At 38.4% G+C, this 15,620-nt stretch overlaps 1 protein-coding gene across 2 annotated transcripts in view; it reads right to left on the bottom strand.

Moving 5' to 3' along the window:
• The window catches only part of VPS41 (VPS41 subunit of HOPS complex), an 809,562-nt gene that overhangs the window by 65,780 nt on the left and 728,162 nt on the right, over positions 1-15,620 (bottom strand). For both annotated transcript variants that reach the window (XM_053714423.1, XM_053714424.1), the window contains exons 25-27: positions 11,665-11,801; positions 9,061-9,160; positions 6,809-6,853 (exon numbers count right to left, since the gene is read on the bottom strand). In XM_053714423.1, the coding sequence (XP_053570398.1) occupies positions 6,809-6,853; positions 9,061-9,160; positions 11,665-11,801 (282 nt within the window). The remainder of the gene's footprint in view (positions 1-6,808; positions 6,854-9,060; positions 9,161-11,664; positions 11,802-15,620) is intronic.

Here is a 15,620-nt window from a genome sequence, read left to right as displayed (position 1 = left end):
CCCATCAGACCTAGGAATCGGCCTTCTCTGTCTGCTACTCTTTTGATTATGGTAAATGGGGTGGACTTGTGTATTAAGATGCTCACTCCATTCTTTTTATTCGGACCGGTGCTGTGAAAATGAGTGGTGAAGTGTTTTCCGAAATATTTGGGAATGTTGCGTGTTTTAAAGTGTGTTTCTTGGAGGAAGAGTATATCTATGTGACGTTTTGTTAGATCTGACAGAGCTTTGGATCTTTTTTGTGGTGAATTAAATCCCTTTACGTTTTGAGTCAGGAGGGTCAGTTGTGGAGGTGGGTCACGGGTCAATGACGGCATTACTGGGTTGTAGGTGTTCGGGATGTGGTTGAAAGCTATGGCGTGTATTGGTATAAGACTCGAGAATAATGTGGATGGACATGTTCAATGTAACAGATTTTGAAATTGCAATAGGATAAACAAACAATATGTAACAATGTAACCAATTGTTCTGCAGAAAAAACATGTTAAACATATTAAACAAACTAAACATATTAAACAGGTAGAACTTACAAATAGCTCTCTGCCTAATGTAGGACATTTCTGAGAGCACTCGTTGGGGGGAATACGGTTGGTTAACCTTTATAGTATATGTATAATTATCAATCCCATGGATTAAAGATGGTAAAGTTATTTTGTAATTTGAGTATAAGCCAGACATTTCACTTATTCTGGGAGGAAAGATACTGTTTCCAAATACATGCATGTATAGTTATTAGTAGAATACGCAATTATTCCTTTTGGTATTAGCAGGTTTAACTATCATCTTAAAACTTTGCATGACAAATAAAACACAATGATCCATTTCACTTTCCCCTCCCTTTTTTTTTTTTTTTTTTTTTTTTTTTTTCTTCTTTTTCCCCTTCCCACATCCCTCCCCCCCCCTTGTTATATACTTAACAGAGTCTCAGTAGAGAATGAGGTCTATCTTGCCAGTTCAGTGGGTTGAATCCTTATATGTGTCTTGGCTTTGTTGTGAGCCAAGAGGTGATATCTGGTTGGTGCGGGGAGATTGGGGCTGGGTGGGATATCTGCCTTGTCTGCCAGCAGTTGATGTTTCAGGTGTGAATGAGCCTCTGGTGTTGTTTGACGTTGGAGGTCTGAGTTGGCTCTGGATGGTGGGGTCTGGTGGGGGGTCTATCCCCAACAATCTGCAAAAAGAGTCAATGTCTTCAGGTGATTTACATGTTAGTCGGGTATTGTTTCTAAGTACCCATACCTGGGTGGGAAAGCCCCATCTGTACGGGATCTTTTTATTGCGGAGAAGTGTTGTTAATGAGTTGAACTCTTTTCTTCGCTGCAATGTCTGTGAGGCCAAATCCTGGTAAAATTGGAGAACGTTGCCGCGGAATCTGATTGGTTGCAGCTTCCTTGATTGGTTTAGGAGCATTTCTTTTTCGAGGAAATTCTTAAAGCGAATTATGATATCTCTTGGAGGTGCCGTGTCTGGAGGCTTTGGCCTTAGAGATCTGTGGGCTCTCACCCATTGAATATCGGAGGTGTATGCTGAATCTTTTATTTGTTGGAATAATGATTGGAGGTAGACTGGGTAGTCTCGAGGTAGAACACTCTCTGGTACTCCTCTGATCCGTATATTCTTACGGCGGCTCCTGTTCTCTAGGTCTTCTAATTTTTCCTGGAGTGAGGAGATGATGTCTTGATGAGAGGCAACATGATCTGTGAGGGACTGGACATCTTCTTTTATTTCATCTTGATTAGTCTCCAAGGAGTCTACTTGGAGTCCTATTGTATGGATGTCTTGCTTCATGCTTGCCAATTCTTCTCTAATGCATGTGCGCACGATGTCTGCAATATCTTGCTTAGATGGGAGGCCTTGGAGAATAGTTGCCGTGAAATTAGTGTCTTCTTCTTGTGAAGTAGGTAGATTAGAGGCTTGGCAGTCCACAGACAGTCTCTTGTCTCTCGCCTCTGTTGTGTCTGTTGTTTGCATATAGGTAGATATGTTAGCCGTTTTAACAGCAGGCGGCTTTAAGGGTTTATCTTGTTTTAGCCTTCTGGACGCCATTTCTATAAGTTCAAAGAAGAAATCTATTGGGAGAAGTCTGTTTGGGTGTGTCTCTAGAATTTTGTTATTGGTGTTCTGTAATATTTCCTGTGGAAGTAGTGGATTAGACTGTCACAATGGCAATACTTGAATTTTTATTGTAGAAGTCTGTCAAAGAAAGCTGTGTCACTCTAGAGTTCAACAAGCACCTTCCAATTATCTGCATTAGAGGTTGTGCTAGATCGTTGCAGAATTGTTATTTTGGGCTCTTACTGGATTATATCCATAGTACACTCCCTTTGATATCTTTTATCTGTGAAGGATTCCTACAGCAATGCAGGGTTTAGTTGTGGGTCCCTGTTCTGATAAGTAGTGCTTTATAGATAGGATGTGTTGGGAAGCATTATGTTTATCTCTAAGCCTTGACACTTCTCTCCCCACAGCTTTCACAATGTTCAGACTGTGGAACTATAGTGCTTTCAAAGATGGCGCTCAAAGTTCTTTATTTGCTTGCCCCTCCTAAGCGGTATAGTTAGAAGCTAGGTGATTATTCTGCCTTTTGTTTGGATACTGCTTAATAGAGCTTCTAGTAGCCTTTCTGGGGTATGATGCCTAAATTTGCTTGATTAGTTAGCTCTGTGAGCGGTGTCGTGCTGCAGTTAAGCTGTAACAGATGTGGCGTAGTATAAAGTATATGTTACAATGGCGGCCAGCACACTTCCGGAATGACCCTATGCCCTGGTCGCGGTCTGGGGTCTGAAGGCTTTAGTATAAAGCAGCCCCTCTCCTCTTTATATTTATTTATATCAGTCACCGTAACTGTGGGGGCAGGGGGGTTTCTCTGATCCTACCTTTATTCAGCTCAGATGCGGTGGCCGTGGCAGCGGCAATGACGGGCGTGATGTTTCTGGAGCGGGCTGTCTGATGGTTACCGCTTATCACCGCCTTGTTGTGTAGGGAGGCTTGTTGTCACTGAGCCCACTTAGTGTGGACAATTATCATCTGGCTCCTTTTTGATCGCTGGAGTAGTCGGTAGGTGCCGGGTGTTTAACGCGGCAAGTTCATCTCCTCCAGCCAAGAACCTTACATCACAGTCTCAGATGGCTTCTTTCTCTCTTTACCGTAGGGTTATATAGTTGCAGCAGGGGTCCTCGACTTGTCAGCAATAAATATGATCGTTATTGATGTAAATTGGGACAATTTTTAGTGGGATTTAGGGTGTTTTTAAGGTTACCATCACGGAGCTCCGGAATTACGCTGCTCTCATGGCAGCAGCCGGCTCCGCCCCCCAGGATATAACTTTTTAAACCTTGGAGAAGTAGTAAATTAATTACCTGGCTTAGACCATTACCTAGAAATCATATCAGAGACAGCAACAGGAGTAGGGAAAACCTTTATAATCTGAAGGCATAACAGTATCCCTTCAACAAGTGCACATAGAACTTGTAGAAGGTAAAATCTGAACTGATCTTTTACGCTTGTTTGAAGGCGGGAGGTGTAGCCATCGCCTCAGAAACAGCAGCCTTGATAAAATGTACGTGAAACAATGTCAATATTCTCCTGTTATGAAGAAAAACAGAAGGTGTGTTAATATCCAAAGAAACAGCATTAATAATTCTAAACATGAAGAAGGGACCTCTGCTCTTTTAAAATAAGCAAACTTAAAAATGGTAGAAAGGTGTTCAAGGGACTAAGTTTCTTGTGTAGATTTAGGGTCAAAATCAGACTGCTCATTTATAGCATATGGCAAAGCAATGCAATAAACACTATAACCCCCTTAAAAAGCTCTTGATGAATGGAAATCACTTACCCCCTCCTAAGTAGCTTTTTAAATAAAGTCACAGGTACAATGCATGCTAAGCCAAACTGCAAAACAAAGCATGAGACATAAACATAACATAAAGACATAAACATAACATAAATATAACATCTGAAGGCAGATAACGTTCAACAGAAAGAATTAACTGGCTTAAAAAAAAAACTAACAGCTAAAACGAATTTTAGTGTGCCAAAAAGACTAAAGGGATGTGTGCTAACCTGACAAGCATTAACCTGATATGTGCAACCACGAAACATGTAAACGTAAAGGCCAATGTGTGGAATTCAAACTAAGCACGCAAAAAAAGTCGACATGTGAAAAACAGCAAGGGAATAAGGTAAATGATTCTGTCCCAGGGCCATATATATTAGCAAATATATATATATATATACACACTTACAAAGTGCCCATAACATAGCTATAGGGTGTCTAAAATGTTTAATAAATTATACCAATAGACACTTGTCCACCAGCAAATAAGCAGCAGACAGCCAAACCAGTACTTACATATTAGCAGAGGTTAAGAAATAGGAGTATATTGTAGATTCATAAAGGGAGGCAAAAGACAAGTCCCTGGGACCAATTATGGAAGGTTTATGAAAATGTTTCCATGAGGTGAAAAAAGAATCACAAACCATACCCCATATACATCCCTCTGACAAGCACCGTACTCTGAGGGGTAACTGGGCCTCATTATTGACTGAAAACCACTCTCTCTGGAGGGTCAAATGAAGATGTTCATTCTTCAATTACATCCAGCGGAGGCAAAGTAAAGTCTGAGGTAGGTTTGAGGGGGCTCTTATAGGGCTCTTGGGGTTTGGGAATCTTTGCTTCCTCCTAGTGGTAGAGAAGAGTAATTCCCTGGAGTAATGGATTGTGGACCCTCACCACCTGTATGAAAGAAAATCAAGTAGACTTTCCCTTTAAGGTACATATTCAAATAGGGCTTGCAATTAAAAAAATAATCAAATTTACTCAGTATCTTTTGTAGAAGAGCCTACATGGGTAGGTTTAGGAGCATCCATGTAACAAACACAATATGGCAGCAGTGTTTACAATGTTATACATTGCAGAAATCACTGCTGCCATATAGTGCACAAAACATGTGCACACTCCTCAGCCTACCTAAGTATACTGTTCAAGAAAACCATGAGAATGAAATACATTTGAGTAAAGAAGTAAACTGGAAAGTTTATGTGTTTTAAAAAAAAAAAATTACATTATGCTCTGAGTCATGAAAGTTTAATTCTTACTTTTATGTCCCTTTAATAACTTTGGCACTGCATCATGTAATTGGCTGTCATGACACACCCACATGTTAATTTCATAGAAGTCCAAAATCTATTCAAAAGATTTGTCTTTGTTTAACAATGTACACTCTGCTTGTTATTAAAAAGCAGCTCCACAATGTGTATCACAAAAAAAAACAGTAATGTTTAAAATATGCTCTATTAAATAAATAACAGAATTATGGAGTATCATAAAAAAACTGCACAAGATTATCATAGGACAAGATCAATCACAGGCCCAGAGGCAGAACTTTTTTTCACTTTTTCTGAAGAGATTCTTTTTTAAGTGAAAATCTTTTTGCAGGTCATTTTGAAATTAAATTAAATGTTAAATTAGGCAGTTACACTAAAGCACCATATCAATTGCAATGTGTTGATTAACTGGATAATAAAGCAATTTTGAAAGTTTTATAAAATATTGCAGCAGTTCAAAATTGCATTGCAAATTTGCTGCAGATAAAAAAAAAAGGAAAATTTGTTTTTAAAATGTCTTGAACTAACATAATTATAAAGGTTACAATTGTAGTAATAAAAAGGTGCATTGCTCACAAGAACGTCTTACATTCAGGAGTCACAGCTTTACAGACAAGAAAGGCTAGAGGCAGGTTTGAAACATTCTTTGAGACATTAATCAACATGCTGCCGCTTTGTACCGCTGCTCCGTATTTGACTATTCTATTCTAACAGAGCTTAGATCTGGCTGCACTGTGTTAAAGGGCCAGTATACACTGATATCACAGATCTATATACCAATAGTAAATGCACTAACTAATGAAATGAGACGTATATAGAAATATTAAAAAAAAAAAAACATTTTGTAATTTTTATTATTCCCAAGGAAAGGGCTGAGCTGTGCTTGAGGCTAGCATGCCCACCCTCCAATCATAGGCCATATGCAAATGCATGTTGCAGCTTGATCCTTATTAATATTTTTGTTATTTGTGGAATCAAAGCCATTTATTTTGCTCAGCTAATTGAAGGCAGATTCCATGCTACTGAAGTATAGGGCACACACTCTACACCGTAGCAATTATACGGCTAACTTCCCAGTACCAGTCATACTATTTCCATTGATTCTCTTGCACAGACCTGCTTCTGTCTAAGTACTGCTCCTGTCTAAGTTTTGCAGCCATCGCACAATTTCTAGATTACTCTGAGATGTCCGTACAGCGCATTGCACAGGCTTACAAAAGTTCTACAGCACATTGTAGAGATCTGCTACTATGCCCAGAATCTGCAGCACATTTACTCCCTAGTACCTTGCAGTAACGCTGTGGCAGATGGGGATTTGCAAGATCCCATATTCTTAGAGACCGGCAATGTGTGCTCTATCCATCAGCGGTGCATCACTAACGGCACAGTTTAGATGAGGACTATGATTTACATTCCGTGTGCTTCTTACACAGACCTGCCCCTGCATGCATCAGTGTATTCTTTAAGTTAAACGTAAAACAGGAAGTGCCTGGTTGTGTACTAACTAGGTCCCCCAGGCTATAATGATGATTATTAGCTTGTGTATTCAGCACAAGGACACAACACTTTAAAACATTTTTAATAATTTCCTTTTAGATGGTACAGATAATTTTTCTTGAGCATCATGTCTCTTTAAACTGGGAATAGTGTCTAAACGTTATACATTTGTTACTATTATTCTCTAAACAGAAAAAATGAATATTACCTGAAGGAAGTATAGCAGAAAGGCAGGCTTCACAAACATTCTCATCTAGGAAAAAAGTAGTGGAAGTTGATATAACATTTGAAGAAAGTAAAATACACTGTAATTTTACTTATTTTAAGCAACATTCATAACATGAAGGACAGAAAAAGATCAAATAATACAAGTTTATAGATGGAAATATATACAATAAAGCTGTAGACTATGTCATTTAGATCTTTAATCTATAGATGTCCGCCAAACTGTTCATTAATATTATACTCAATGGCCTTTATACTTGAAAGTACTGTATTCCTGTACATAAGAAATGTATCTTATAGTGGACAAAGTGACAGAAAACCCCAAAACACAATGTGCAGCAATAAAATATCACATGCATAAGTTAGAACAGGCTGTTACACATATTTCTCTCACATTCTTGTAAGGACCATATTCAGAACAGCTAGGTATACAGTCTCTTATATATGTAGAAACCTCTGCAAGAAGTGCAAATAGTGTCTCTTCTCCCATGGATACCTTCCTGATGACATCATTTCAGATTCTTTCTGATTGGTTATTAGGTAGTCTACGCTGTGATGAAGTGTGTTGTATTGTACAGGTGAGCAATTTTTCCTTGGGGTCCCAGGTGAATTATTGGATGTGACTGTAAAAGGGTATCCCCTTTATTCATTGCCCTCAAATACTTAAAGTGATGGTAAACTCTCCCCTTTATAAAAAACAGATCTGGAATGTTAGTGATATTTTAGATGGAGTTTAATTCCTCAGTTCTAATGAAGTTGCGCTATAACTTACTTTTCAATATATATACGAAAATCAAATACCCCATGTGCACCGCACACGTCAAAAGTAAATTTTTCTGTAAGCTAACGGTTTGAATTGTTCTCCAATCAGTGCTCTAGCTACAACCAAATGCACCTAAATGGGGAAAGTGCTGACTAGAGAACTGGTCAAACCTTTAGCTCACAGAAAAAAATTACTTTTGAAGTGAGTCGCGGAGCGTGGGGGATTTGGATTTCATATCTATATAAAAAAGTAAGTTCTAGCGCATCTTCATTACAACTGATGAATTTAGCTTCATCTAAAATACCACTAAAATTCCAGATTTGTTTTTATAAAAGGGGAGCGTTTACCAACACTTTTGCAGCATAAGTATTAGGGGGACTCTTAGCTTGCTGGATTCCTTCTAATACTGTACCCTGTGCTCATCTGCATGGTACTTTGCTGTTCTGTAATAAATGTTAGGAATCAGCTGTATGTTCCTTTATTATTGCAATTATGTATATATATATATGTACTGTATTACCTTATGCTTTTTTCTGCTATTTATTTACTGTCCCTATACTTAAGGGGACATACAATTGCAACAAGAAAATGCTTGAGTTAAAGAATTGCATTATTGCACTGTTGCTTGCATATAACTATGTGGTTAATCCTTGCAAAGTCAGCTTCAGAGCTAAACATAGCTAATGGTCACTGGCTACACAAATATGCCTCCCCTGTATGCCCCAGTAGAGCTTTTACTTGTACTTTTATGTCTTATTGTGCTTATTTTCGTCTCAATATGGTAATAATACTGTAAACAAAAAACAGTATTCATAGGCATCTTGTTAGTTTTCCAGTTCGACACAAAATGGTGAAACTGGTTTGGCGCCATTTTCAGGGTTTTGTGCACAGATCTGATTTTTTCCCCTGCTCATCTTCTCAGTAACAGATAGGTGCACGTTTAGCTTGCTGTGTCACTCATTGTTGCCTCAAGCGTCTGAGGGTTCTGGCGTTCATGCTACCCCAGTAAGATGTTTATTAGAAGTTTATTCACTCTAGTGGGGAGAATACTTGTGCTGTCTACTCAATAGGTAACTGCATGGTGGCTATTATTATTTTGTTATATCTGTTGTCATTTTTGAGAAAGGTTCCTCGTGTGGGTTGTAAATGTCCTCATGTAATAATCCTAAATTAATTTTCTAACCATCAGCAATAAAACCCTTCCACTAAACAAAGATATCAGATGTTACTTCAACATAGCATTTTTGTAATTTTAGACATGCAAATCAGACAATGTTATATATACACAATAAAATATAATTAAAAAGGCATACGTATTGACATACATAAGCTTCCTAAGTAAAGTACTTTGACTGTGTATGTGATACTAATACAAAATAAAGTATACTTTACAATAATGGTAATCTCTGCAGGAACAATTTTGACAGTGCAGAACCTTAGAATACAGAAATATAAAAATTCAGAGTACATACCGTCCACTAACATGCCTCTGGATTGTGTCCGGTGCATTTTCCGTAATAAGGAAAGGGAATCTGACACCAAGATTTTCTTACATCCCTCTCTAAGCAATATCTAAATATATATGTATAAAAAAAAACAGAAAATATAAGATATATTAGTATTTTATCAATTTTCTTTTAACTTTTATAAATACTATACTTTTCAAACAGTCTGTACGCATTTTAGAAACAACATATATGCAACACAGTGCGTAAAGGGACATTAACCCCTTAACTGCTGTGCCACTACCACCCCTGTGCTGAGCGGTTTTGGAGTTTTTAGATGCTGCTCGCATTTTAGCCCTACAAGTAATTTTTTCATTAAGAAAACCACACATATTATACTGTATCTCCCAAAAGTGAGTACACCCCTCACTTTTTTGTAAATATTTTATTATATCTTTTCATGTGACAACACTGAAGAAAGGACACTTTGCTACAATGTAAAGTAGTGAGTGTACAGCCTGTATAACAGTCTAAATTGTTTGTCCCTCAAAATCACTCAACACACAGCCATTAATTTCTAAACCGTTGGCAACAAAAGTGAATACACCCCTAAGTGGAAATGTCCAAATTGGGCCCAAAGTGTCAATATTTTGTGTGGCCACCTCTTGGGCATGGAGTTCACCAGAGCTTCACAGGTTTTCACTGGAGTCCCCTTCCACTCCTCCATGATGACATCATGGAGCTGGTGGATGTTAGAGACCTTGCGCTCCCCCACCTTCCGTTTGAGGATGCCCCACAGATGCTCAATAGGGTTTAGGTCTGGAGACATGCTTGGCCTGTCTATCACCTTTACCCTCAGATTCTTTAGCAAGGCAATGGTCGTCTTGGAGGTATGTTTGGGGTCGTGTTGGAATACTGCCCTGCGGTCCAGTCTCCGAAGGGAGGGGATCATGCTCTGCTTCAGTATGTCACAGTACATGTTGGCATTCATGGTTCCCTCAATGAACTGTAGCTCCCCAGTGCAGGCAGCACTCATGCAGGCCCAGACCATGACACTCCCACCACCATGATTGACTGCAGGCAAGACATACTTGTCTTTGTACTCCTCACCTGGTTGCCGCCACACACGCTTGACACCATCTGAACCAAATAAGTTTATCTTGGTCTCATCGGACCACAGGACATGGTTCCAGTAATCCATGTACTTAGTCTGCTTGTCTTCAGCAAACTGTTTGCGGGCTTTCTTGTGCATCATCTATAGTAGAGGCTTCCTTCTGGCATGACAGCCATGCAGACCAATTTGATGTAGTGTGCAGCGTATGGTCTGAGCACTGACAGGCTGACCCCCAACCCCTTCAACCTCTGCAGCAATGCTGGCAGCACTCATATGTCTATTTCCCAAAGACAACCTCTGGATAGGACGCTGAGCACTCAACTTCTTTGGTCGACCATGGTGAGGCCTGTTTTGAGTGGAACCTGTCCTGTGAAACCGCTGTATGTTCTTGCCCACCGTGCTGCAGCTCAGTTTCAGAATCTTGGTAATCTTCTTATAGCCTAAGTCATCTTTATATAGAGATCCTCAGAGAGTTCTTTGCCATGAGGTGCCATGTTGAACTTCCAGTGACCAGTATGAGAGAGTGTGAGAGCGATAACACCAAACTGCTCCCCATTCACACCTAAGACCTTGTAACACTAACAAGTCACATGACACCGGGGAGGGAAAATTTCTAATTGGGCCCAATTTGGACATTTCCACTTAGGGGTGTATTTATTTTTGTTGCCAATGGTTTAGACAGTAATGGCTGTGTGTTGAGTTATTTTGAGGGGACAGCAAATTTACACTGTTATACAGGCTGTACACTTACTACTTGACATTGTAGCAAAGTGTCATTTCTTCAGTGTTGTCACATGAAAAAATATAATAAAATATTTACAAAAATGTGAGGGGTGTACTCAGTTTTGTGAGATACTGAATATTAGGGTTTTGGTTCCCATCAGCCTCTCCTCAAATAAATGCATATTTATTCATGTCAGTTGATCACTATTACTACGGTCATCACCTGGCTATTAAAACCTATAATATGTTTTTTCTCTAATCTCTAGAGATTTCTCTTCAGGTATAGTTTTATAACTTTGGGTAGAGCCCCTATGTGCAGATCAAATAAATGCATATGTATTCATTCTAGGTGATAACTATTACCACAGTGATCACCTGGCTATTAAAACCTATATTTGCAGCTTTTAGGTAGGGGTGGTGGAAGAGAGATTGTGATTTTTTTTGAAGTGGGTTGTATCTATCTATCTATCTATCTATCTATCTATCTATCTATCTATCTATCTATCTATCTATCTATCTGTCTGTCTCTAGCTATTCATATCTATCCATCTCTATGTTTATTTTAAGTATGTCACGTCCTTCCTAAACAAAGAAAACTCTGAAATGCATTACAATTAAATGTTAAATAAATCACAATTTATGCCATCAACATTTATTAGACATAATGAAAATCATATACAATTTGAGACAATGACACATCACATATTTTATATTCAATATTACAAGTAATTGTTACTATGTTATATCACTATGATTTTGATGACAGGCAATACTGCATTATTAACAATACTTACTTGGAGATTATAGTCATGCAGGATTTTAACAAGCGAGTCTCTCAAATTAGGAATCTCCATTCCTTCTTTAATACGATGAATCAGGAGTATAGGGTCTACATGTGTACCAATGTTGTTCAGTAGACCAGTTATAAAGGCTGTAAATGTAATACAAGGATATTATATTACACATGTGGTATTGTATAATAGAATATACTGCAATAAACCACATATTTTATCCACTGATAATTTACTGATATCAGTGAATACTAAAGTCACTCTTTTAAATTTTGCGTAATATATATCAACCATTAATTTTTGCATTGAAAAATATCTGTATACAAAATAAATGCTTCAACATCATTTATTATCACCATTTTCATTGTTTTGAAGTCCAGGGACACATTCGTTAAAAAGACCCATATATTCATTATCTTATCTCCTCTGCTGATACCAATTATGGACAGAAATAAATTAGTTACTGCAATGATCAAACAATTCATGTGTATGGCCAGGATGCAGAATCCACCGGACATACGCTATCCCCATAATGTTAAGATTTTTACAGGTAAATTAAAGATGTAAATGTAAAATATTTGTTTATTATTTAAAAAAAAAGAGGTTTAAATAGTGATTTAAAAGGATATTTAAAAAAAGGTTTAAATCGTGTTTAAAGGGATATGGTATATGACAAGAAGTTGGACTAGGAAGGGCTAAAAGTATAAATGTATGTGGGCGCATATACAGTATCTCACAAAAGTGAGTACACCCCTCACATTTTTGTAAATATTTTATTATATCTTTTCATGGGACAACACTGAAGAAATGACACTTTGCTACAATGTATAGTAGTGAGTGTACAGCCTGTATAACAGTGTAAATTTGCTGTTCCCTCAAAATAACGCAACACACAGCCATTCATGTCTAAACCGTTGGCAACAAAAGTGAGTGCACCCCTAAGTGGAAATGTCCAAATTGGGCCCAAAGTGTCAATATTTTGTGTGGCCACCATTATTTTCCAGCAGTGCCTTAACCCTCTTGGGCATGGAGTTCACCAGAGCTTCACAGGTTCCAGTCCTCCATGACGACATCACAGAGCTGGTGGATGTTAGAGACCTTGCGCTCCCCCGCCTTCCGTTTGAGGATGCCCCACAGATGCTCAATAGGGTTTAGGTCTGGAGACATGCTTGGCCAGTCCATCACTTTTACCCTCAGCTTCTTTAGCAAGGCAGTGGTCATCTTGGAGGTGTGTTTAGGGTCGGTATCATGTTGGAATACTGGCTTGTGGCCCAGTCTCTGAAGGGAGGGGATCATGCTCTGCTTCAGTATGTCACAGTACATGTTGGCATTCATGGTTTTCTCAATGAACTGTAGCCCCCCAGTGCCGGCAGTACTCATGCAGGCCCAGACCATGACACTCCCAACACCATGCTTGACTTTAGGCAAGACACACTTGTCTTTGTACTCCTCACCTGGTTGCCGCCACACACCCTTGACACCATCTGAACCAAATAAGTTTATCTTGGTCTCATCGGACCACAGAACATGGATCCAGTAATCCATGTCCTTAGTCTGCTTGTCTTCAGCAAACTGTTTGCGGGCTTTCTTGTGCATCATCTTTAGAAGAGGCTTCCTTCTGGGACGACAGCCATGCAGACCAATTTGATGCAGTGTGTAGCGTATGGTCTGAGCACTGACAGGCTGACCCCCCACCCCTTCAACCTCTGCAGCAATGCTGGCAGCACTCATTTGTCTATTTCCCAAAGACAACCTCTGGATATGACGCTGAGCACGTGCACTCAACTTTGGTTGACCATGGCGAGGCCTGTTCTGAGTGAAACCGCTGTATGGTCTTGGCCACCATGCTGCAGCTCAGTTTCAGGGTCTTGGCAATCTTCTTATAGCCTAGGTCATCTTTATGTAGAGCAACAATTCTTTTTTTCAGATCCTCAGAGAGTTCTTTGCCAAGAGGAGACATGTTGAACTTCCAGTGACCAGTATGAGAGAGTGTGAGAGCGATAACACCAAATTTAACACACCTGCTCCCCATTCACACCTGAGACCTTGTAACACTAATGAGTCACATGACACCGGGGAGGGAAAATGGCTTATTGGGCCCAATTTGGACATTTCCACTTAGGGGTGTACTCACTTTTGTTGCCAACGGTTTAGACATTAATGGCTGTGTGGTGAGTTATTTTGAGGGGACAGCAAATTTACACTGCTATACAGGCTGTACACTCACTACTTTACATTGTAGCAAAGTGTCATTTCTTCAGTGTTGTCACATAAAAAGATATAATAAAATATTTACAAAAATGTGAGGGTGTACTCACTTTTGTGAGATACTGTATGTGTATGTACAGTATATGCCTATGTACAGCATGTATATATGTGTATGTATGTGAGTGCATATATGTGTATGTACAGTATGTATATATGTGTATGCATATATGCGTATGTACAGTATGGATATGTGTATGTATGCGTGTGCATATATGCGTATGTATAGTATGTATATATGTGTATGTATGTGTGGGCATATATGCATATGTACAGTATGTATATATGTGTATGTATGTGTGTGCATAAATGCGTATGTACAATATGTATATATGTGTATGTATGTGTGGGCATATATGCGTATGTATAGTATGTATATAGTGTATATATGTGTGTATGTATGTGTGTGCATATATGCGTATGTACATTATGTATATATGTGTATGTATGTGTGTGCGTATGTATAGTATGTATATGTATGTGTGAACACAGAGAAGAATAAACACCAATAACTTTTTAGAGAAAATATATGTAAAGTCCAAATAGGTATAAGTCCCTTAAGGTGTCTGGGAAAATGTCACTTAGCCTTTAACTATACAGTATGTGTATGTATGTGTGTGCATATATGCATATGTACAGTATGTATATATATATATATATATATGTATGTTTGTGTGTGCATATATGCGTATTGTACAGTATGTATGTGTGTGCATATATGCGCATGTATAGTATGTATATATGTGTATGTATGTGTGTGCATATATCCCCATGTTTAGTATGTATGTGTGTGCATATATGCGTATGTATAGTATGTATATATGTGTATGTATGTGTGGGCATATATGCATATGTATAGTATGTATATATGTGTATGTATGAGTGTGCATATATGCGTATTTACAGTATATATATATGTGTATGTATGTGTGTGCATATATGCGTATGTACAGTCTGCATATATGCATATGTATAGTATGTATATGTGTGCATATATGCATATGTACAGTATGTATATATGTGTATGTATGTGTATGCAAATATGCGTATGTATAGTATGTATATATGTGTATGTATGTGTATGCATATATGCGTATGTATAGTATGTATATAATGTATATATGTGTGTGTATGTATGTGTGTGCATATATGCATATGTACAGTATGTATATATGTGTATGTATGTGTATGCATATATGCGTATGTATAGTATGTATATAATGTATATATGTGTGTGTATATATGCGTATGTACAGTATGTATATATGTGTATGTATGTGTATGCATATATGCGTATATATAGTATGTATATAATATATATACGTGTGTGGATATATGAGTATGTACAGTATGCATATATGTGTATGTATTTGTGTGTACATATGTATGTGCATATGTACGTATGTGTGCACACATACATGCACATAAATACACTTTTGAGCCCTTTCCAGGCTAACACACGCCTAGATTTAGAGTTTTGCGGCCAAAGGGGTGCGTTAGATACGCATGCTTTTTTCTGGCCGCACCTTTTAATTAAATACCGCTGGAATTTAGAGTTCACAGAAGGGCTGCGTTAGGCTCCAAAAAAGGAGCGTATAGCATATTTACCGCAACTGCAACTCTCGATACCAGCGGTGCTTACGGACGCGGCCAGCTTAAAAAACGTGCTCGTGCACGATTCCCCCATAGGAAAC

Source organism: Bombina bombina, chromosome 5 (genome assembly GCF_027579735.1).
Source record: "Bombina bombina isolate aBomBom1 chromosome 5, aBomBom1.pri, whole genome shotgun sequence".
Classification (NCBI taxonomy): Eukaryota; Metazoa; Chordata; class Amphibia; order Anura; family Bombinatoridae; genus Bombina; species Bombina bombina.
This window is presented reverse-complemented; position numbering and strand designations above follow the sequence as displayed.